The 23,491-nt window shown below is 35.6% G+C and overlaps 2 protein-coding genes across 2 annotated transcripts in view; one reads left to right on the forward strand and one right to left on the reverse strand.

Moving 5' to 3' along the window:
- Window positions 1-23,491, forward strand: part of LOC111050245 — a 205,018-nt gene that overhangs the window by 92,877 nt on the left and 88,650 nt on the right. Inside the window, exon 2 of the mRNA XM_039441952.1 lies at window positions 20,632-20,869. Coding sequence (XP_039297886.1) covers window positions 20,639-20,869 — 231 coding nt within the window. The 5' untranslated portion in view covers window positions 20,632-20,638. The remainder of the gene's footprint in view (window positions 1-20,631; window positions 20,870-23,491) is intronic.
- LOC120348920 (testis-specific serine/threonine-protein kinase 1-like) lies at window positions 10,701-11,435 on the reverse strand (the record flags this gene model as incomplete). Its single annotated transcript, XM_039441951.1, has 1 exon — window positions 10,701-11,435. A coding segment is annotated over one exon (657 nt), but the record flags the coding sequence as incomplete, so codon positions are not given.

Raw genomic sequence — 23,491 nt, forward strand, 5'->3', positions numbered from 1 at the left:
CCTAGGACTCAGTGTGGATCTCGACGCCACCCTCAGAAGATGTCGTCTGCGATGGCGACGAAACGTCAGACTCAAGTAAGTCAAAACAAACGGATGTACCCGGTTAATTCTTTTACATATAATATATCCATCCGCGAAACACTCAAATGTAATATTATCAATCTCCACGGGGAGAAAGTGTTCCATCAAACTAAAGTGTTCGAGAAACTCCATTCAAAAAGGACGACGTTGTTGTGTGATTTGAGGTTTCTGTGCAAGTGTCGTGACAGTGATGTGCTCCCCACGTTTACCAAGTTATCATATCATACAAAAAATTTCAAAACCAATAGTATCCTCCATAAAGCTAGTAGAGCATTACTAATTGAAAATATTTGTCGTGTTAGAAAACAACTCAGCACCATAGAATCAGAGCTAATTACGATCCACATAAACCTTAGCAACTTACTTCACCCCCTTATCTGGCAGCAACTTGACCAGTTGGTAAACTTTCGAAAAGAAACAGACCACCTCCTTAAAACTAAAAAACTTGAAAAGAAATTTGATAAATTACAATTTAAGAACAAAAAGACTGGGATAGTAACAACCAAAAACAGCAGTGAAAAGAATATTCATAATCTCTCAGACTACAAACTCTCTGAAGTTGAGGAAAATGTTTTACAAAAAGGTTTCAATTTTGCTATTGCCCCAAAAAATCTACCCCACGAACAAATAATATCTAGTATAGAGCCCAGCCTTGAAAAATTAGATCAACTTGAAGCAGAGGAAATAAGACAGGAAGTTTTCCATATTTTGAAAAAATCCAAACCTCCTCAACCAAACTTGGATAGAGCAGAGCTCTCTGCTTTGAAACACTTGTCCAGTAACCCCTCAATAGTCATTCTACCAGCCGACAAAGGTAACGCCACAGTAGTTATGAACAGGAGTGAATATGATGAAAAACTAGACAATATCCTCAAAAATGCAGCCTACAAGCCTGTTCAAAGAGATCCCACCACCTACCTAGAAAAAATCACAAAATCAAAAATCAAAGCCTCAGACATAGATGTAGACAGCCAATTGAAATTAATTCCAAGAGAAAAATCCAGCAGATCCCCAAAAATCTATGGTCTTCCTAAAGTCCATAAGGAAAACACACCCTTGAGACCGATCGTCAGTGCAATTAACTCTCCCACTCAAAAATTAGAAAGATACTTAGCCGGCCTTATCCAGCCCATAATAGAAAAATCCCAGTCCTATGTGAAGAATTCATATGATTTTATCAGCCAGGTGGAAAATATAACTCTCAACTCGGGGGATATACTAGCCAGCTTGGACGTTATCTCTCTATACCCCAACATCCCAGTCGACGAAGCCCTCTCCATCATGAAACAGAACAAACACTTCTCTAGATCAACAGTAGAGTTGACTAGCCACTGCTTGAAAAACACATATTTCATACACAAAAATCAATATTACAGGCAAATTGAAGGAGCACCAATGGGATCATCTCTCTCTCCAGCCATAGCAAACCTTTTCATGACACATTTTGAAGAAGAAGCCTTGAACAAAGCTTTTTTCAAACCGAGCATCTGGAAAAGATATGTTGATGATATTTTCATAATTTGGCCTCATGGTGAAGAAAAACTATTGGAATTTCTACAGCAGCTAAATGAAATACACCCCAAAATCCAATTCACACTAGAAATAGAAAAAGAGTCATCTTTACCCTTTTTAGACGTTCTATTGATGAGACAAACCGATGGAAGTTTGAACTATTCAGTATACAGAAAGCCCACCCACACTAACAGGTACTTACATTTCCAATCACATCACCACCCGGCTCAATCCTCCTCAGTTATAAACAGCTTAATCTTCAGATCTCTTCATCTCACCAATGAAAAAAAGAGAGAAGAAGAAATAAAGACAGTGACTAACATTCTCAAATCCAATGGCTACCCAACTACAATCATTCAAAAATCAATAGTAAAAAATCTGTCTCCACTTAAAAAAGGGAATCAACAAGAAAAAGAAGAATATTTTGAAAAAACAGTACTCCTCCCATACATCAAGGGCACCACAGACAGAATTGGAAGAGTATTAAAAACCACAAAATCAAACCATTATTCAAACCCCACCTACTCATTTCCCAAATCTTAAAAAAACCCATCAACAGACTGGAGCTAGAAAACCAAGGAGTCTACAGTATCCCCTGCCTGAACTGTGACAAGCAATATGTAGGCCAAACAAGAGAATCTCTGCTAGAATAGATGAACATAAATTAAGCATAAAAATCAACAATCAACCTCAGCCCTATATAACCATGTGAAAAATACTGGTCATACAATAAATTTCGTGAATTCCAAACAATAGCCAGCATTCGAGATTTTCAAGTCAGGATTGTGAGAGAGGCGTTGGAAATCGAAAAGCAAGGCTCTCTAAATAAAAGAGACGACAGCCTCAACGTGTCTCCCTTATGGAAGTTAATTTTGAATACCAAACGCCCAGTACCTGGTACAATGAAACCCGCTACAGCACCATTGTCACCAAAACAAGACAACATTCCTGGAATTTCACTCACCCAACAGCGCCAGCACAAGCAAGTGGAGGGAGGGGGTAGGAGGTATGCTCTTCGACCCAGAAAGAATACCTAGGACTCAGTGTGGATCTCGACGCCACCCTCAGAAGATGGTTGTCATGGGATTGTTCTAGGGCCGGACAGTTTCAGTCATTTGTTCCAAAAGATGTTTTTTTAAAGTCAGGATGAAGCTCGCTCGGCTCTCGATAGACCTGATAGAAACAGGAAGTGCATTCCATGCACGACAGGCACTGACTAAGAAGGATTTTGCGAAAATAGTAGTTCGATGATTGGGTATCCTTAAAGTACTTTCTCCGGTTCTAGTATGTGAAGCATCTATCCTCCTACCTTCAGAGACAAATTTGAAATCATCTTTAAAATAGTTCGGATTACCGTATTTCAAGATATCTCTAACAAGCTTGACTATTCGAAAAAGCCTTTGATCGGGAAGCTTTAATGTTGAACTAGCAATGTGGGCTGGGGTGATATGATCATGGCGTTGGAGAGAGTAGACGAAACGTAGACAATAATTTTGGCAATACTGTAGTTCATCATTCAGAGTGACTTGCATATAGTTAAGAACAGAATTACAATACATTAAATGTGGGAAGATGAGAGATTGAACCAATAATAATTTTAATGTTTCTAGGGAGAATATCGTGCATTTTCTTCACATGCATGGCTGAGAATACCTTTTTACAAGTTTTGTTCACTTGTTCTGACCAGTCAAGAGTATTATTCATAATAATGCATAAATTTTTAACTGAGCTACAGTAATAATAATAATAATAAATCATTTTATTTGTACACGGTATAACCATACAAATGAGTTGAGTATAAGAAATTCTAACAATGACTAAATTAAACAACATGAAAAAAATGTTTGGCAGCAGATCAAACTAATAACAAGATCCAATTATAAATCTGTATACAACCACGCACAATGGAAGTACCTACATTACAATCAATAAACAGTATTACTATGAATTGCTAACATTCAACAAGCTCAAATTAGAAGGTACAAGGTAATTCCTAATCAATAATATAAATAGATTCAACATATTCAAACAACTCAGTAACTTAAATACATTCATCAAGATCAGCAAATCCAATAAATTTAATACATTCAACAAATCCACTTAACTCAAAAAACTTAACAATTTTAGTTAACTTATCTAATTCAATTAGTTTACAGACTTCACTTTCAATAAAAAGAACCTACTCAATTAACAAAAACCATTTTAAAATATTTCCATCGAAAAGAATCGTCATTGGTTATGTAGCCCTTACGATTTCAGAGACCATAGTATCCCTCCTAGCCAGTGCCTTAGTAGTATATTGATAAACATGTTCAATTTTCTCAACATTAAAATTAGACAATAAAACCATTATTTTATCAACGTTTTGAACTATGTTATGAACATGAGGCGCAATGTATTGAATCCTGAGGTCTTCATAAGAGGGACAAACAAGAAGAAAATGCAGAATTGTTTCTAAGTGTGATTCACAAGCGGGGCATATTCTCTGTGGCTCAACTTGATACCTGTTACCATTAACTTGAATGAATGTACTTTTTGCCGATAATCTCAACTGTGTTACGCATCTAATCATTCGAATTGGCAGCTGAAAAGTAAGCTGTTCTCCCAGTACCGAATCAGGATTGAACATTCCATACAAAGGAGACATCTGAGAATTGTCAGACCTACATCTATCCTCCTCTATCGTCCTCCCCGAATACGCTTCCAGTATTCTATTTCTGTTGTTAAGCAGATCCACTGCATCAAATCCATATTCCGTCCATAAATCCCGAAACTGAACAGTTTCCAACTCCCTCTTCATATAAGACATCCAATTACTTTCGAAGTTTGTTTTTAATAGAAGTCGATAACACACATGAGGGTACCTAGACTCTGCCATGTTTACAACTTTGATCAACCATGACAGGCATCTTTTAAAGACATGAAACTTGAGTTTCGGCCTACCAGTCTCCAATCTGACACTCCAACTCGGCGTCGACCGGATCAGCAGCAGTAGACGTTTCAAGAAGAATAACTGTGCTTTCTCTATTGCTTCTTCATAACCCAAACCCCAAACCTCTGAACCATATAGGCAGGATGGGATGACAACGGTATCAAACAACTTCATCTTTTCTATCCATTTCTCTGATCTGACTCTAGACAAAACATTAATTGCCACTGTTGATTCCACTTTAGCCCTACTTATTGATCGTCTTAACATCTCTGTATATCTTCCTGAAGATTGAAATATAACTCCTAAATAATTATACTGGCTACACATTTCTATTTTCTCCTCCCCGAGCTTGAAACTGGATTTATGGCATTTGCTTAATCGACCTCTATGGAAAGTCAGTATTTTGGTTTTGTTAGCATTCACCTTGAGACCTACTCCTGCACTGTATTGGTCCAAATATTTCAATTTATTTTGCACGTCTGAAATGCTATCAGCCAGAATGACCATGTCATCGGCGTATTGCAGCATTAACACATCATTGTCGCCGTCAAGATTCAGGCCATGCAATCCTCTCTCTCTAAAAAACGACTCTATACCTGATGTGTAGAGGGCGAAGAGGAGGGGACTGGCAGGGTCTCCCTGCAACACGCCTCTAGTCATTGCTATTGGCTCAGAATAAACCCCTTTGGACCTATTTTCAACTACTAAAGTCAAGTTACAATACAGGTTTTGAAAGATGTTAATAATTCTCCTACTTATGCCAAGTGCTCTCAATTTCTGCCAAAGGCGATCATGAGGGACGGAGTCGAATGCCGATTCATAATCAATGAAAATTGCGTATACTTTCCTTTTTTTAAATTGCATATAATATTTAACTATTGTATCCAGTACAAAAATATTGTCAACGCATGAACGACCTTTACGGAATCCCGACTGACTCTCCTCCATCATTCCGCACTCATCCGCCCACAGTGCCAATCTGTCCGTTATTATTCCAGTGAAAAGTTTGAGGATACAATTCGCAATCGCTATACCTCTGTAGTTCTTGGGATCCAGTTTACAGCCCTTCTTAAACAGCAAGAATATTTTAAGCCTTGACCAAGTTGTTGGAATTTCACTCGTCTCTAATATTGAATTGAATAGGTGAATCATCAACTCTTTTCCTTCGAAAGCTAAAAATTTGAAAAATTCGTATGAAATCATATCCAAGCCCGGTGCACTCCCATTCTTTAACCTTCTCAGTTTATTCTCTAACTCTAACAAATCTACTGGTTTATCCCATGGATGTCTTACATCGAACAATATACAATTCTTTCCAATAGAAGTTGGTTCATATTTCTCTTTAAAAAATCTCGCCCATTCCTCCAAGTTAATGTGGTTAAATTCTGCATTCTTTTTCCCCCTGACCAGCCATACCGTTCCCCAGAATTCTTTCGCGTTTTTAACATTTTTAAACTTTTGTCTTATATTATCATTGAATTCTTTCTTTTTCTGTTCTACTGTACTCTTGTACAACATTTTACAGCTCATGAAATGATTTAGTGCGCTTAGATCTTGAGTTCTACTTTTAAAATTTCTGTATGCTTTGCGTAACTGCCTCTTCAATTCATTACAATGCCTATCGTACCAGGGCTTATTTCTGAACTCGGTGACTCTTACAACATTTTTCATCATGCCTAGAGAATCTGCTTTTTCTATGATACCCTTTATCAAATTGTCAGCCAAATTCTGAACATTTTCCACATTATCACATAATCTATTTGGCGCTACGAAATCACTACTATATTCTGATTTACATGAATCGTTCCAGCAGAACTTTGTTTGACGCTTATTTGAAAAAGTCTCTATCACCCTATCCGAACTAATTTCAGTAGAAACAATAAGCGGTAGGTGATCGGAAGTCAGAACTATATCGGAAACCTCCATATCTGAAATATAAGGAAAGCTATCTAAGTTCACCCAGACGAAATCTATCACACTACTTCCGTTAGTATTATTGAAAGTGAATTGACCTGGAATATCACTTTTACTTCTCCCAACTGAGCTACAGTAAGGAATGTCATTACCGCCTACACTAATTTTGTGAATCGATTCAAGGTCAATATTGTTTATAAGACGAGAATATCCAATTATAATGGGTTGTGTTTTGATGGGATTAAGCTTAAGGCCATTTTTCTTTGTCCATTCCACTATCAAATTGATATCCTGATTCATTATTCCAACTGTTTCATTAATTTTTGTTATGGGACAGCTTAAATAGATTTGAAGGTCGTCTGCATAAGTATGGAAACTGGAGAATTTGATAATGGAAGAAAGGTCATTAGCATACAAAGTGAAGAGGAGAGGGCCTAAAATTGAACCTAGTGGTACTCCATGCATAACGTTTTTCCAAGTTGACTTTTTGTCACCGACAGATACACATTGTTTCCTACATAATAGATAGGATTTGAACCAAACTAATGAGTTGTGACTGAAACCAAGAATAGCCAACTTATTCAAAAGGACTGTATGATCAACAGTATCGAATGCTTTAGAAAAATCAAATAGGGTGAGGATGGTGCATTTTCTTTGGTCCATAGCTAACCTTATATCATCAGTGACACGAAGCAGAGCTGTCTCAGTTGAATGGAATTTCCTAAAGCCTGATTGAAAGTTATGAAGCTTACTATTCTTGTCTAGAAATTTTACAACTTGAGCATGAATGAGTCTTTCTAGCACTTTGGACAATGCAGGTAGAATACTGAGAGAGAGAGAGAGAGAGAGAGAGAGAGAGAGAGAGAGAGAGAGAGAGAGAGAGAGAGCAGGGACGAGGACAAGCGTCCACCCGAGTGTCCCCTTACTCATTGCAGAGTCATTCAAGGCTTTGACATAGACACTTAGTAGCAGTAGCAAGCAAAGTGACCCCTGGATCTAGTAAGAAGTCACTTGGTGAGCAAGTGAATGGTAGGGTCACCAACTATTCTCAAGAAGGCTTCAGAGTAACTGGTGAGGAATAGGCAGGAGTGAGTGGGAATGTGTGACATATGGTGATAAAAGAGTGAGAGTATTGACAGAGTAGTGAGGACTAAGACAGCCCTTGATGTGTTCCAGGCCTTCGGTAAGCTACAACATTCATGGAGGATTCTCGCGAGATGGAGGTGTGGTTTATTTCCCAGGGCAACAAGGAATAAGTGGAGGATCATGGTGGCCATCAATGTGACAGAGATTGGGGAAGGACGGTATCAACGGAGTCCTAACAGCAACAACCCAAGAACAGCTTCATGGAAGTGTAGAGGGAGGCTACATCAATGGTAGCAAGGAGGAGTTGTTGGTCAGTTATAAGGAGTGTGTTTCTTAGGATATCTATGAAGTGGAAGGAGTGCCTCTGATATGAGAGGGTAGGGAGGCAACAATTGGTTGGAGGTGGAAATCATCAAGGGCAGAGAGTCGTTCAGTTGGGCTATTTATGCTTGAAACAATGGGACGACCAGGATTGCCATCTTTATGAATTTTTGGAAGAAGATAGAAGTGTGGTGTGTTGGGAGAGTCTGGCGAAATGATGTTGATGGCTGAGTCCGAGAGGCCTTCAGATGGACCATATTGCATCAGAAATTTGAAGACTTTATTTTGGATTTGTGGAGTAGGGTCAGAAGGAAGGAGTTGATACTGTTCAGGGTTGGTGAGTTGCCGGTTGGCTTCATTGATATAATCTGTGGTGTTCAGTAAGACTACAGTTGAGCTTTTGTCAGCTTTGGTGATGGAAATACTGGGGTCAGAGCGAAGGTCTTTGATGGATTTGAACTCTTGGGGTGTGAGGTTGGGAGTTGGAGTGAGGGATTCAATGAATTTTTTAGAGCTGACTTTGTTCAGGAGTAAATTGCAGAAGATTTCAACAGGGTGGTTGGCTGGGAGAGACTTAGTTTCACGATTGGATTTTGGGGCAAACTTTTTGATGATTTGTCAGAAGTAGTCGAGGGGGAAGTGCAAGAAGGGTCAGAAGTGTTGTTGCCACTGAAGTATACTTGCCATCTGAGATATCTTGTGAAGTGAACAGTATCAGAGAGAAGGTTTATGGCATTAAGTTTGGGAGTTGGGGCAAAAGAGAGACCCTTGTTGAGGACTGATTGATCTGTAGGTGAAAGGTTTCTTGAGAATAGGTTGAGGACAGTGGGATTTTCAACATTTTCTTGATGGATTGAACCATCCGGATCAACAATCACAGGGCTTCCTTTAAAAATAATACTTCCCTACCCATGGCTCTGAGCACAACAAGAACTTTGACCAATGCTTCAAAGTCAAAGTCCTTGCCACCCTGCCCTCCCATAGCCCCCTCCATAGATGTCAAGACGAAAGAATTGGCTTATTTGGGTGCTTGGAGCTGCTTCCAGTCCTGGTCTCAACAGACAGCAATAGTACCATAGCTATCAACTCTACACCAATTGTTTAATTAAATTGAAATAAATTTCATCATATCATAATAAATTTCACAGCTATCAAATATATATTAAATGTTCAATAAAATGAAAAATAAATTTCATTGAAGTTCAATTCTACAATTCCTTTCTCCAATTTTAGTCTAATTCTTTTTTGATTTCTAATTTCAGATCTCCTCTTTTCTATCAATTCATAAGCTACACCTTTCCTTATTCATAACCCACTGAAATCCTAAATATCCCGTTTGTAACCGCCCCCTAAATACCCCATAATGTCCCCTGAATCTGTACCCTTTTTCTCTCCATCCGTCTGCACCGCTTAATCTGTTGTCTCTGCTGCTACAATTGACTCTCCGTGCGTACTCTGTGGTCACGACCATTGGATTTGAAACTGTACCACGCACTACTCGTTTGAGGAAGGGAACTCAGTTCTCGAAAATTTCCTAAAAGTTTTTAAGTGTTTTCAATCTATTTATGTCTTGTGTCTCCTGTTTTAATATATATATATATATATCAATCAATCAATCATTTTATTCAGTAAAATGCATTACAAAATTGGTCCCGCTAAACCTAAAAGATTTTACAGCAGGTGCCTACAAATAATAAAAATACATAAATAGAATGAATGCTAACTTAAAAAATAAACTAAGGAAAAAAACTTTTTCATGAAACTGGGAGTTTAGGAATTTAAAAAGGAGTATGGGGTATTAGATGAACTAAGGATGATTAATAGGGTGGTATAGGGTTAATGGGAATTGGAAAAAATGGAAAACTCAAAAACTTCAAATCATAAAACTAAATTAAATTTAAAATAAAATAAACTTGATACTCTATAGTAAGTGAGCATCAAAAGATATTAGTCTTATTCAGAATTAAGGATAATACTAAATAAAAAATACAATAAGTGATCAGGGTCTCGAACGTTAATTATCCATCCATATAGTATATGAAAATTAAATGATATATTAATATATATTATGAAAAATTAGATAGTCACTCTTAGGCGGCGGTGTTTCACAGATACTAAAATTCATTTTACCAGCAAACTAATATTTTGTATTTATAAAAATAAATAAAAAATTGATGATTTTTCACTATCTAGTGTACATTAAAGTGTTGGAGTAGTAGTGTCACAAATTAAAATCATTCACAATGATTGAGAACAAACTTATATATATATATATATATATATATATATTATATATATATATATATATATATAAACTCATGTAGTGATGTAAAATTCCCGGGAATTTATGGGAACTTGAGGAAATTATTATTGACATTATATTTCATTTAGAGTTCAGTCTAGAACACCCACTGGAAGCAATAGGCTACGGTATTTCTATCATAGAATGGGTTTCTGATATTGAAATTTGTTTTTCATTTTGTACGATGTAAAGTTTGTATTCCAATTTCTTTCATATTTTTTGTTATCATGCTATAGCAACAATATTTTTCCAATTTCTTTGGACACCTTAAAATTCAATTCCAAATATTCTGGTCCAATCTTGTGAAATTTGTGCAATATATTCTCGAATTGAGCAAAATTTAATCATCAATAATGCTATTATATTGATCCACAAGGATAAATATAGAAAATATTTTTCTATATATTTAAAAAAAAATCGAAATATATATCAAGGTATAAATTCCAAATTTTGCAATTTCATCGAAAGAGAACCAAGCAATCGATTTATCAAATTCATTGATAAAGTAATACAAATTCAAATTTGATTTCACAAAAATTCGATTTCTAAAATTTTCAGCTGAAATTGTGAGAGAATCATGAGATCAGTTTAATAATTTTGGAGAAAATGTGTGATTTCTGAAGTTTCCAGCTAAAAATTGTGAGGAATTTTACACTTCTTCAATTTCATCCGTAAATAATCCATTTCTGCTTGACCTATAGATTTTTTCCCAGTTAGTTTCTGGACAGAATTTTTTGGTTTGACACAATTTTGAGGTGTTATTGGTGGTAGCTGAGTCAATTCAGTATATACTTGATTTATGGTTGCTCGTCTGGTAACATCTGGCTCCAATAAATGCATAATGAATTTCTTCATATCATGGCTTATCTTGAATTCAGATTTGGTTGGAAATGAAAGAATTGCATGCAATTGTACATACAACATTTTTGTAATATTGGAATCATCGTATGGCATTCTAGCGGTCAGCATAATGTACAGAATACAACCCAATGACCAGACATCGTACATTTTTGGGTTATATGGTAGGCCCTGTAGTATTTCAGGGGCAGCATAGGCGGCACTGCCACAAAATGTATCACTTAGAATGCGTTGGTTGGTGTATTTATCTCTGCAACTTCTGGCGAATCCGAAGTCGGTAATACGAACAGTCAGCTCATCTTTCAATAGAATGTTCTCACATTTCAGGTCTCTATGACTCAAGTCATTGGAATGGATATACTGCACCGCCGTCACTATTTGATGGAACAAATGCCGGGTTCTGTACTCAGACAAATGACCTTTGTTATTATTTGAAATTGAAATTTATTATTTCTTCCATCTAAAATGACCGAAAAATACGTTTTTTGTTACACAAGGTCTCAATCACCTGTTATACAAATGGATTATGTAAGAAATATGATGAATAACTTATAAATTGTAATCAGTTCAAAGAAAACAGTAATTTGAAGTTCATGGATTGATGATTTTCATGAAAGGTGAAAGTAGAAATGAGAACTCAACAAAATTTTCCAAATCATTCAATTGCTCCACTATTATCACGCTACTTTCATGTCTTGCAAGTTGAATAAGATTTTTTTACTTACTAATAAATGCCTGTAAATCAGGTAAACAAAGTCAATTAAGTATTGAGTGTAATTTAACTCTACTTGTATGATTTTATTCAATTCCTCCGCACAAAAATAATTGAACCCCTATTAGAGTAGAATATAAATCCAAAAATTAGAAACTATACAGCAGAATAGGCTAAACTCATACAAGAGCATACTCGAGTTTAATTCAATATTAAAAAGAAAATAATTCAACAGCTCACAACCTTTCAAGAGTCATTAAGGCTCACTTAATTTGCAATAAGATACTAGTCCAGGCAACGAATGGTCAAATAAAGGTATAGAGGGAAACGTTTGGAACCCAATTTTTGACCTCGCAGTCCTTTTAAGGATGGTGAGGGGGTTAACATATCAAAAGTCCTCACATCTACCACACTCAACACTAAAGCTGCTATAAAAATTGATAGGAAGCATAAAATGATGAAATAATATATTATATTGAAGAGAATTGAATGCACTACCACTCAACGTTCAGTAGGCCTACTTATTTTTTCGATGCATTTTTGTTGAGTAATAAGCCCTAAAAGTGCAAAAAGTTGGAAGAAAACTTGTCTTTTTAAAAACTTTACACTTTTAAAAGTAAATATAAAACTAAAGTGAAAAGTAAAGAATATATCACAAAACTCTACTGTACAAAACTTGTAGGAAATTCATCTAGCTTCATTTTTGTTCAGTAGCTATGTCGCTGAAATGCATTGCTTCGAAGTTACATGCTTGTCAGCCAGAAATTAAAAATGCATCTTTTGAACCAACCTCATCCCTTAAGCTTAAGAGGTTGGGATGAGGACTTTTGATATCCTTCTAACTAGTCCAAACAAAGCTGCGAAGTCAAATATTGTCCAAACATTCCCTCCCAATTTCCCTGTCAATTGATCTATTGCTGTTGAACTGAAGATTTTCACTCAACACTAACGGCTCCAACAATCGTAGGGAGATGCGTAAAATAATGAGACTATAGATGAAATTGGAGAGAATAATTATTGATGAGCTCTATGAGCTCACGATTAGCACAGATTTTTTCAATCAATCCTTAAAAAGTTATGAGGTCAAAAATATGAAAAAATCGGAGTCGGAAGGGTTTTTCTTCAAAATGATACCTGATACCTTCGAGAACTCATACCTAGAAAACTATTAGAGAAATGGAAAAATGTTGGGAATGAAACTTTTAGGCTAATTTGTGAGCTTTAATTATTTTTCAACAAAAATTTCAGGAAAGCGCATATTGTTTGAGATATTTGCAAAAACAATATATGGCACTTTCAAACCATCCCCACCACCTTAGCACAGGAGGTAAGAGTGAGGACTTTTGATATGTTTACCCCCTTACTATCCTTAAAAGAGCTGCGGGGCCAAAAATTGTGTTCCAAACTTTTCCCTCTATAATCTTTTATTGACTGGACTAAACATTTGAAAGACAGTGAGTGAGCAAAAACAGGCTCAAACAATGATGATTTATTGATTATATTAATGTAAAATGTGGCTGAGATTGATCAATAGCAAATAGAATGATGATTTATTGATTATATTAATATATAATACTAGCAAGAACCCATGCTTCGCAAGGATCTATTTTAAAACTTGAAAAAATGAAACTTGACGTAATGAAATTTTGAAGAATTGAGAATAGGCCTATAACCATCCTTGGTTAATTAAGAATCTATAAGCAAAATTTCAAGTTAATTAGTCCAGCAGTTCAGACATGATGATGCGTCAAACATAATTTTCCTATCCCGTACGTGCATAAGCCAGCTTTACTTTATATAATTATTATATATATAGTTAACGACTACAAGAGATAGGACTGTGGAACAGAATAATAGTGAAACTATGATAGCGCCAGAAGTGTCTCAAACACAATAGTAGGTACTACATGAACTTTTTGAAAGTGATTTGAAAAAATGTTAAAACAACAGAACTGAATCCTTATCATGTTACCTTCATTTAGAGAGGCTTTTGTTTGAGCCGAATTCTCTATTTGGAGAATTGGATATTATTGGAATTCTTATTTGGAATTCTATTTGTTTGGAGATCTCTATTTATAAAAAAATGAATGTCTGTTTGTGTGTTTGTTTGTATGTTTGTTTGTTCCCTGTAGACTTGAAAACTATACTTGACATAACGGCATGAAACTTTGGGAATATGTTGTGTGAATATTGGGGATGGTTTCTGAACAGAAATTTTAATAGGGGGGCTAATAATAATTATTTATTAATCCATTTTACAGACATATGTTTTTGAAATGTTCGGCCGAGCGGCTATTGAAGAACGAAAAGATGGTCATGATTCAAGATCATATTGTGATAATATGATTTAGCATCTAAAGTTAGCAGCTGTAATAAACACATCACCCTGTGATAAATTGTGTACTGGTATTAAAACGGTAGTTTGGAGTTGAAGTTTAGTTGATTGGTACCAGCTGTTGATAATGGTTCCTTAGAAGACCTATACAAATAATTATTATCACTCCCCTATCATTGAGAAACTGGAAAATGTTGAAAAAATTATTCACCTAATGAAAGAGAGTATATATATATTGTATAGTATATATGTATAGTATTCATATTGCATTTATTAATTACTGAAGAATGAAAGAATAATTTACAATTTTTTGAATTTAGCTTAGCTTATATTCATCCTGAAATGGAAAGAATATGGAATTCTGTGTGATTCATCGTACAACGCATATTTCCTGGACCATATATCGACAATCTACAGCTATGAAAACATTGAATATTTTTCTTTGAAACACTGATATAACCTTTTTTTTTTTAATTGAAAACTTTACTGATAGATATTACTACCAATTGATTGAGAAGAATAATATGTTTTCGGAATAATGAATGCTGCATGACTAAGCACATAGGAAGTCCGTATTGAGATGTAAATGAAAATGTTGATTGTCAGATAAATTTCATGATTCACCAAATAAAGTAAAGTGTAACATGAGATACATTGGCGGTACGAAGTTCGATGGGTAAGCTAGTTGTAAATTAAGCTTTATTATTAATAGACAACGCTGAAAAAGACAGGCTCAATCACCAGGAATACTATAAATCTATGAGGGACCAGTAAGCCATTAATTTTGAGTAGTTCAATTACTTCCATTATGGACACTGGATACATTATGGACAATCAATACCTATGAAATTTATTAGCTACCGTACAGAATAAAAAAATTTTGATTGCAGTGACCCCGACTACTGTATTATGAATAACCATTTGGATCAAATATAAGGAATTACTCGCATCTCTCATCAACTGGTAATTTTTATTCACAAAATATTAACAAAATATATATATATATATATATATATATATATATATATATATATATATATATATTAAGTTATATTTAATAAACTCACGGCTAGTATTCAAGTTTGTCTTTTTCTGGCCGTGCTACAAATAAATGTAGGTATATGTTTGACATTTTGTTTCTGTAATCTTGTTGTCTATTAAGAAAGTTTTCTATGTGGTTTTTGATTGCAATGAAATTTGAATTTGAATAAAGAATTATCAACAAACTCCTAACCAAAGAAAACCTTTGTGCTCTGTTCTAATCGGAGTGTATGAGACTCCATATACAGCTGATAGAAGGCGCAAACCGAACTGGCCAAGCATACAACAATGGAACAAACACGTGGCTGGCAAGCTCGTGCTCTCAATCAACGCAAAATCAATTCAATCAGCTAATTGATGAAATTGTTTTAAGCTTTCCAATGATTACAACATATGTTAGAATAACATGTGTCAATTATCTCAGTTCCATATGGAGTTCACCATACCATAAGCTTACTTAAGGATCCTTTTTCATCCTTTGAAATCCTTAGAGGCAAAATATCTCAAAATCCGTTCTTAGTGCGCAAATTTGTGCAAAGTTTCAAGTCTGTAGGCCAATTAGTTTGAGCTGTAGTGTGATTTTACATCAAAATTTTCGAAAAGTGCCCTCTCCTGAACCCCCCTGTGCTCATGATTGGAATTTTTCTGCATAGATCTGATTTTTTTCGTACCTGAACGAAAAAGTTCCTCATGACTGATGTGCAATGAACGGTTAAAAAGTGAAAATTTTGGGGGCCCAGCTCCCTCAGGGGGGCAGATTTCTGAAAATCCTTTTGTAGTGGATGTTTTGAGGCTACAATAAACAATTGTGCGAAATTTCAAGTTTTTAGGCTTAGTAGTTTGGGCTGTGGTGTGATTTCAGTGTGTCGGGGCTTAGCCTTTTAGATATAGGTAGAAGAAGAAGAAGAAAAAGAAGAAGAAGAAGAAGAAGAAGAAGAAGAAGAAGAAGAGGAGGAAGAAGAAGATAGATTATTATGTTGCTTTGGCCTGTGATCTGTATAAATGTCCTGTAACAACTAAAGGTGCGTCCACACATGCTGAACCGAACCTCGAACCGCGCAGCAAACCGTGCATTCCACCGAACATCTTGCCTTCCAACGAACATGAGCATATGTTTCATAATGTTAAAAATCAGCTGTTAATCATTCGCCGTACCGTACTCCGAACCATTCGCCGTGCCGCTTGCCTGTGTTCTAACTGCTAGCCTCACCTCACTCCGAACGCTGAACTTTTCAGCCAATCAGAGCCCTCGATTACAATTCGCCGTGAAGCTGGCTCCACAATATTTTGGCTATCCATCACAAGTGGAAAACATGCGAACATGAATACAGAAGTATGGGCAATTTCTTATTTGATTAAATTCATGTTTTGAAGAATTCATTGTTACGAATGATAAATTGATAGGAGCTTATAAATATTCTCTAATTCAAATGAAATAATTTCTGAAAAAAATAATGATTGGATAAATACCAATATTGAATTATTGTTGTCCAAGAACTCAGTACATCGACAATTCATTCAACTACTTCTGTATTGATAAAATTGTAATCATTTTCTCTATTGATAATCAATTTCATCAACTAACTGAAAAAATTACTTCAATTTCCATGAATTTATTAATAGAATTATATAAATCTAAAGTGTAGGTCATATCTAAATTCACAAAGAGTTCGATTCTTGTTGGCAAGAAAGATGTTATTCAACGCAGAAATCATTGTTATTTTTACTAAAAGATAGGATAAGAGAATAATATTATCATGTAGATATCAACACCTTTATTCAAAGACATATTAACTGCATGCGTTTTCATATTGCCGATACAGCATTGATAAAACTGTAGACGTTTATTTAGCAGTCTCAAAAAACTGTTCTAGCTGAAAAATTAATAATACATGCCACGTGTAGGCTTATACATTGCATCAGGAAAACGAAGTTCAAAACTATGGTTTTCCTAAACATATATTTTTGAGATAATTTCTTTGATGCAGTTGTTTCACATTCACCATTATAAATTATACAGAGTTTGTGAAAATAAAAATATTTATTGATTACCAAAACAATACTATTATTATATTAATGATAATAATTAATTATCAAAACAATACTTTTATTATATTAATAATATTATTAAACATATTTATTAATCATCAGAACAATATTATTGAGGTTGAGTGGAATCAGGTAGAAAGCAATAACAGAACAGATGTTCTTTTTTGAATTTCTATCATTTTATTATTTTGTTATTTCCAATGATTACAACATATGTTAGAATATCACATGTCAATAAATAAATTATCTCATTTCCATATGGCACCTTACCATGTTCATAACCTTACTTAATAGGATCCTTTTTCATCCTTTGAAACCCTTAGAGGCAAAATATCTCAAAATCCGTTCTTAGTGCGCGTCTAGCATGTTTGAAGAATATTTGTGCAAAGTTTCAAGTCTGTAGGACAATTAGTTTGAGCTGTAGTGTGATTTTACATAAAAATTTTCGAAAAATGCCCTCTGCTGGACCCCCCTGTGCTCCTGATCGAAATTTTTCTGCATAGATCTAATTTTTTTTCGTAGCTGAACAAAAAAGTTCCTCATGACTTTGCTGTGCAATGAGCGGTTAAAAAGTACAAAATTTTGGGGGGGCCCCAGCACCCTCAGGGGGGCAAATTTCTGAAAATCCTTTCTTAGTGGATGTTTTCAGGCTACCATAAACAATCGTGCGAAATTTCAAGTTTTTAGGCTCAGTAGTTTGGGCTGTGGTGTGATTTCAGTCTATCGGGGCTTAGCCTTTTATAAGTATAGAGATGAGTGAGATTGATCAATATCAATCATTTTTAGAACAATTTTATAAATTCCCTCAAGTTCCCATAAATTCCCTTAAATTCTCAAAATTTCTTGGCCTCGGAAATAATCCTAAATCATAAGTTCCTTCCCACTGGGAATATTCCGGATCCACATCACTAAACTCCTGTTATTTTAATTATCCACTGCATACTGCTGTATATTACTGAAATTTGATTACCCTGATCTACTTCCAGCCTACTCCATTTTAATAATTAATGGTTTGATCTTACTTACTTATATAATTATTTTAATTAAATTATTTTCTGTTTTTTTTCTCTCAAGTCTTCATATTAATTAAAACTTTTACAATATTTTCATTTTTAAATAAATCCTTAGTTGAATTAATGAAATTAACGTTTTGGTAGAGAGTTACTGGTAAGGATACTTCGAATATTCTTTCTAAAGAATGGACATTGATATGTCCAAAGCTCCGCCAATTTATGTAGATGCATAACAATATTATCTATTTTATCTATAGTTAGGCCTATCACAAATTGCTTTTTTTCATATCATATACTGCTCAATAATTATTTTCTTTATTTATATTTTGTAAATTCGTCTATAATTTTGCTGTATTGTAAGCTATTGTATATAAGTGTATAAGCCAGTATATATTGTAATCTACATAAATAAAGTCAATCAATCAATCTCCCTCTCCAAGTGTATAAGCCAGTATATATTGTAATCTACATAAACAAAGTACTCAACCAATCTCTCTCTCTCTCTCTCTCTCTCTCTCTCTCTCTCTCTCTCTCTCTCTCTCTCTCTCTCTCTCTTCTGAGACGGAACAATTTAGAATAAGAATAAACTTCGAATCTTGTAACTTGTTGAATTTGAAGTTCATTGAATGCATTTTCATGATTAATAAATCGTGTGCCACTCACCCAGACTAACCACTACGAAACACTTCATTTTGAATTTCCCGAGAGCTCCGTTCTCATTTACCGCTCATCTACGTCTGAGCACAATAAATCAAATTTTCAAAGAAGTGAAATTTTATTTAAATTCACGCATTGCCAACTGGTGATCCGTCTCCGCAGAGAACAATAGAGTATGTAACCAAGCACCAAGTGACAGCGACTGAGAGAGAAGAGGCAGAGATTGATTGATTGATTATATGCCTTTATTAGGGCGGAGTTAGGACTCCTGGTCCTCTCTACCACACAACCCTTTACAATAGAAGAAAATTTCACATAATAAAACGGAAAAAAGAATACATATTATGTAATAAGATTAACATAAGTAAATAAAACTCTTAATCAAAATACAATTACAGATAATAAAAGAGAATTTTAAACTTAATTTATTAATACAATTGGAAACAATATTTCAAATTCCACTAGAAAAATCATATAGGAAAACTTATCAGAAATGAAGAAATGAAGATCTAATCAAGTTGCCACTCATTCACACATGCACACAAAACAACCCTAAAAACAAAGATTTTACAAGCTATAATAATTATCATAAAACAGTATAAGATGAAATATTTTGTATCTGTAGTTGCATAAAAGGTAAAAATGAGTTAAATTTATGTAGATTGATACAATGTAAATAGACAATAAAAATAAAGCTGAACCCGACCCAAGCCTAATCTGTGCCACCAGATCCCAGCCAATTCAATACTGCCACGCCAAACAGAGCTCGATCGCCAATACTCTTCACAGTTGGAGGCAACAGATTCCAGATCCGGCAAGCTGATACATGGAATGATTTATTATACATAGATGTTCTATGGTTTGGAATAGAGAGAGAGAGAGAGAGAGAGAGAGAGAGAGAGAGAGAGAGTGAGAGGGAGTGAGAGAGGTGAGGACGTACTGTTCTTGCGCCTCTCCGATTTATTCACACGAACGATTTTAATTGTTACCACACCATTACTATGTATATTATTATAATAATAATTTAAATTTTTCTGTTATTTAAGAGATGAAGGACGTATTTTTTAGAATTTAATGATCTCATAAAGCATTGAAGCTGTTAAAGTTCAATTATCCCCCTCATAGATAAGCTGAAATAAAATTAATCATGGAATATGGAATGAATAGTAGTTTCTGTCCCTGATTTAACTGATTGTAAAGTGTGTCCTTAGATGAGATTATAATGTGAAGCATAAGTCCTCCCATTCATAGCGTCTGCCTTTCCTTATTTTATTACAATGCGTCGCACATTGAACTACGTTTCCCATCGTCGCTCATTTGAAATCGCACATTCGACGACACCTTCCAGACCCTAGTTACAACGACCTCCACGTTGCCATTATTCCAGTAGTGAACGTAACAAAACATTTCTGGGTCAAAAACTTACAGGAGACTTTAGTGGGTATGCTAAAACTGTTTCAAAAACTTCAAAATTCAAATCTTTTTAAATACTTTCCGAATTGTCGGTAACTGTTTCCTGGTTACTGGTGCATTCACCCTATTATTGAAGAGTTATGTGATTCAGAAAAGCTGAAAATTGAAAGTGAAATTGTGAATCGTGAGTAATTACTCTCTTGAATTGCACAGTCCGGAATATGGTTAGTCGTTCTAGCACAATTTTCAGTCCAAAAATTATTTTATACGCTCTAGCTTAATTTCTAAATTGTAATAATTCTCATTTCTTACAATTACGACAAGTTGTAATTGAGGTTCTCTTAAGGTAGCTTATTTATTCAATAAACGTTTTCTTCTATTCTATTGAATTATTTTGTGTTGTAGGTGGGGAATGATGGGAGGGGGCAAATACCAGTTGTCATGTAGCTGTTGTCCTTACGGTTACCATATTGACTTGGACTTTGTACGCTTTTGTGAAGCGCTCTCACTGAATAGTGGTAGACGAGCCAATGAAGATGCTTACGACATCAGCGAAGAAAGGAGAAATGAACGGCGACTTCGACGCGAGAGGAGACTGCGAAGACAATCGATGGAAGTCCTGCTTGGCATTGCTCCTATGCAAGTAAGACAATTGTTAGCCTAAGCATGTGATCGTTTAAATTGTTTCTCGCTAGCTGTTCTTGCTAGTGCACTATTCTTCTATCCTTTTCTTTCCGCTATTTTTTTCATAACTTTTTTGCTGTTTCATTTTCTATTGGACTGTTTTCTGTTGACTGTGCAGAAGATTTTACAAGCCGTCCAAGCTATTGACCCTCGAACCAGCTATTTCAGGAGTTCAGGGTATTGGATGTCACGGTATAGCTTTTTATCAAGACATTTCTAGTGCACATTCATGAAAGGCAAGAGTGTCATATAATGAGTGTATCAAATTACACTCATTTCACTCATTCCTCTAGCTTCAACAATATAAGACGGCCAAAATTATCTACTCTGGCCTCATCCCGTTCCCTTTTTTATGTTGTACACTGCTTATGCTGTAACTTGCCTGCTCACTTTTCTGCCTTTAGCTGATACAGTTCTGCCGCTTATAAGAGAATGCTGATCTCCTGGCCGTTTGAGCAGGGAAGAGAGGCGTCTGAGTCCTTGTTGGGATCTAATTACCGTTTTTAATATAACCTTCTCCTATTTGTTTTCTTTCTCCCTATTTAAAAATCATCGACCCTTCCAGAAAACAGAATTTCTATAATTCTCCTATTCTTTCCATTACTTTATCTATCTATTATTATTACTATTATATATTTTTCACCCAACATTCTTCTTATTTCGCTTGTATGTTATAATATTCTTCTATCTATAATATCAATATATAGTATAAATAAATTAATGTTAACTATAATATAATATAAATTACTGTTGTCATAATCCTCTCTTACTTGTGAGTTTCCTTTGACTAGACATATTCAATGTGCGGTTCCACGTCCCTTGCCTTACGAGGCTTCTGGACTTATGGACTTCTGGACTGACTTAATTAGCCTACTGAGTTTTTTCCGATTCTTTTCTCTGCGGACGTGTGTGGGCCAGTCCTCTCCAGTTACTGTTACGATCATCTACATATATATAAAGCCCTTTTTTCCTCCTTTTTATCTTTTTTTCAATTTTTTGTTGGGTTTAACCTCCTCTCTTCTTTTCTCTATATTTTTTATCAGTGGATTATTTTTTTAAATACTTCCTCTACACAAATGAGATAAATCGATTTAGACTCTTCTTCGCACACAGGCATCATAGCCCATGTGAAGAATATTCTTTCTGTGTATTTTTGTTACTATTTTTCAAACATGTTTGTATCATTGAAGAGGAAATAAATGAATTTGAATTTGGATATTTTAAGTTGCAATTAGTTTCCTTTTGTACTCCAGTATTTGTCTTTTCATATACAAGCTCACGATCAAACTGGTGTTACGAGCCTCACGTTATCTTGAACTGTTCCTTGTACTGCTATTTAGTCACGTCAATCTGTATCATGTAATCAGTAGCATTAGCTACTTTCAAAATTGATCACGTTCAGTTATTTTGGTTTTCTTTTTAAATGACAACAAAGTGGATGCTTGCCACCCTGTATTAAACAGCCAATGCTCTATATTATATCACTTGAAATGAGCTATGTTATATATTGACCGATTTCACATAACGATTCTGCGACGACACGATAATTATTGCACGGATGTCGCGGACGCTTGAATTTCATAGTACAAGAACAGCTCTCACGTACACCAATAGTGTCGTGCGATTGCTGAGCGACAAATTAATGCTCTTCTCACACTTGCACTACACAAAGCGTGCGATCAGAGTTGAGGGTTCTTCAGTAGATCGGACCATACGCCTTCAATCGCTTGTCATGCTCATTACACTAAACTAGTTACACTACAATCGCTTGTCATGATCATTACTAGTAGATGAATTTTAAGACTTTGAAGCCACTTTTTTGCTCCAAAACCCCCTCCCCCTCTCCCCCATCGTCCATCCCGCCTCCCCTTCCCCGCCCTGTGGGTGGGGGGTGTTGGGGGGTGTTCTAAAAATAGATATCCCCTTCCCCTTGCCCAGTGGTGATGAGGGGGATGAAAAGAGAGGAAGATATCTCTCTCTAACCCCTTCCCCTTGCCCTGTGGTGATGAGGGGGATGAAAAGAGATATCTCTCTCTCTCTCTAACCCCTTCCCCTTGCCCAGTGGTGATGAGGGGGATGAAAAGAGAGGAAGATATCTCTCTCTAACCCCTTCCCCTTGCCTAGTGGGATGAGGGGGATGAAAAGAGAGGAAGATATCTCTCTCTATCCCCTTCCCCTTGCCCAATGGTGATGAGGGGGATTAAAGTGAATCCATCACTCTACATCTATACTGACAGATTAAAGTGGATCCCTCTCTCACATCTATACTGTCATATTAAAGTGAATTGAGAAATTCCCTATCACTCTACATCTAATGCTATACTGTCAGATTAAAGTGAATCCTTTTCTTTATTGCTATGTTGACAGATTGAAGTGAATCCTTAGACTAAAGTGGCATGCGCCTGCTCGTGTGCGTGCTAGACTCCCTTGTCTAGACAAATGACACGTTCACTCTGCTCCCTGTGAGGTCCCCCTCTACAGATAAGCCCGATAACTCCTGCACCGAAAAACCGTTACATTCAATCATAGACACATGAAAAAATGTCTAGACTGAAATTTGAAGCGACATGTGTTTAACCGT

Source organism: Nilaparvata lugens, chromosome X (assembly GCF_014356525.2).
Source record: "Nilaparvata lugens isolate BPH chromosome X, ASM1435652v1, whole genome shotgun sequence".
NCBI classification, from domain to species: domain Eukaryota; kingdom Metazoa; phylum Arthropoda; class Insecta; order Hemiptera; family Delphacidae; genus Nilaparvata; species Nilaparvata lugens.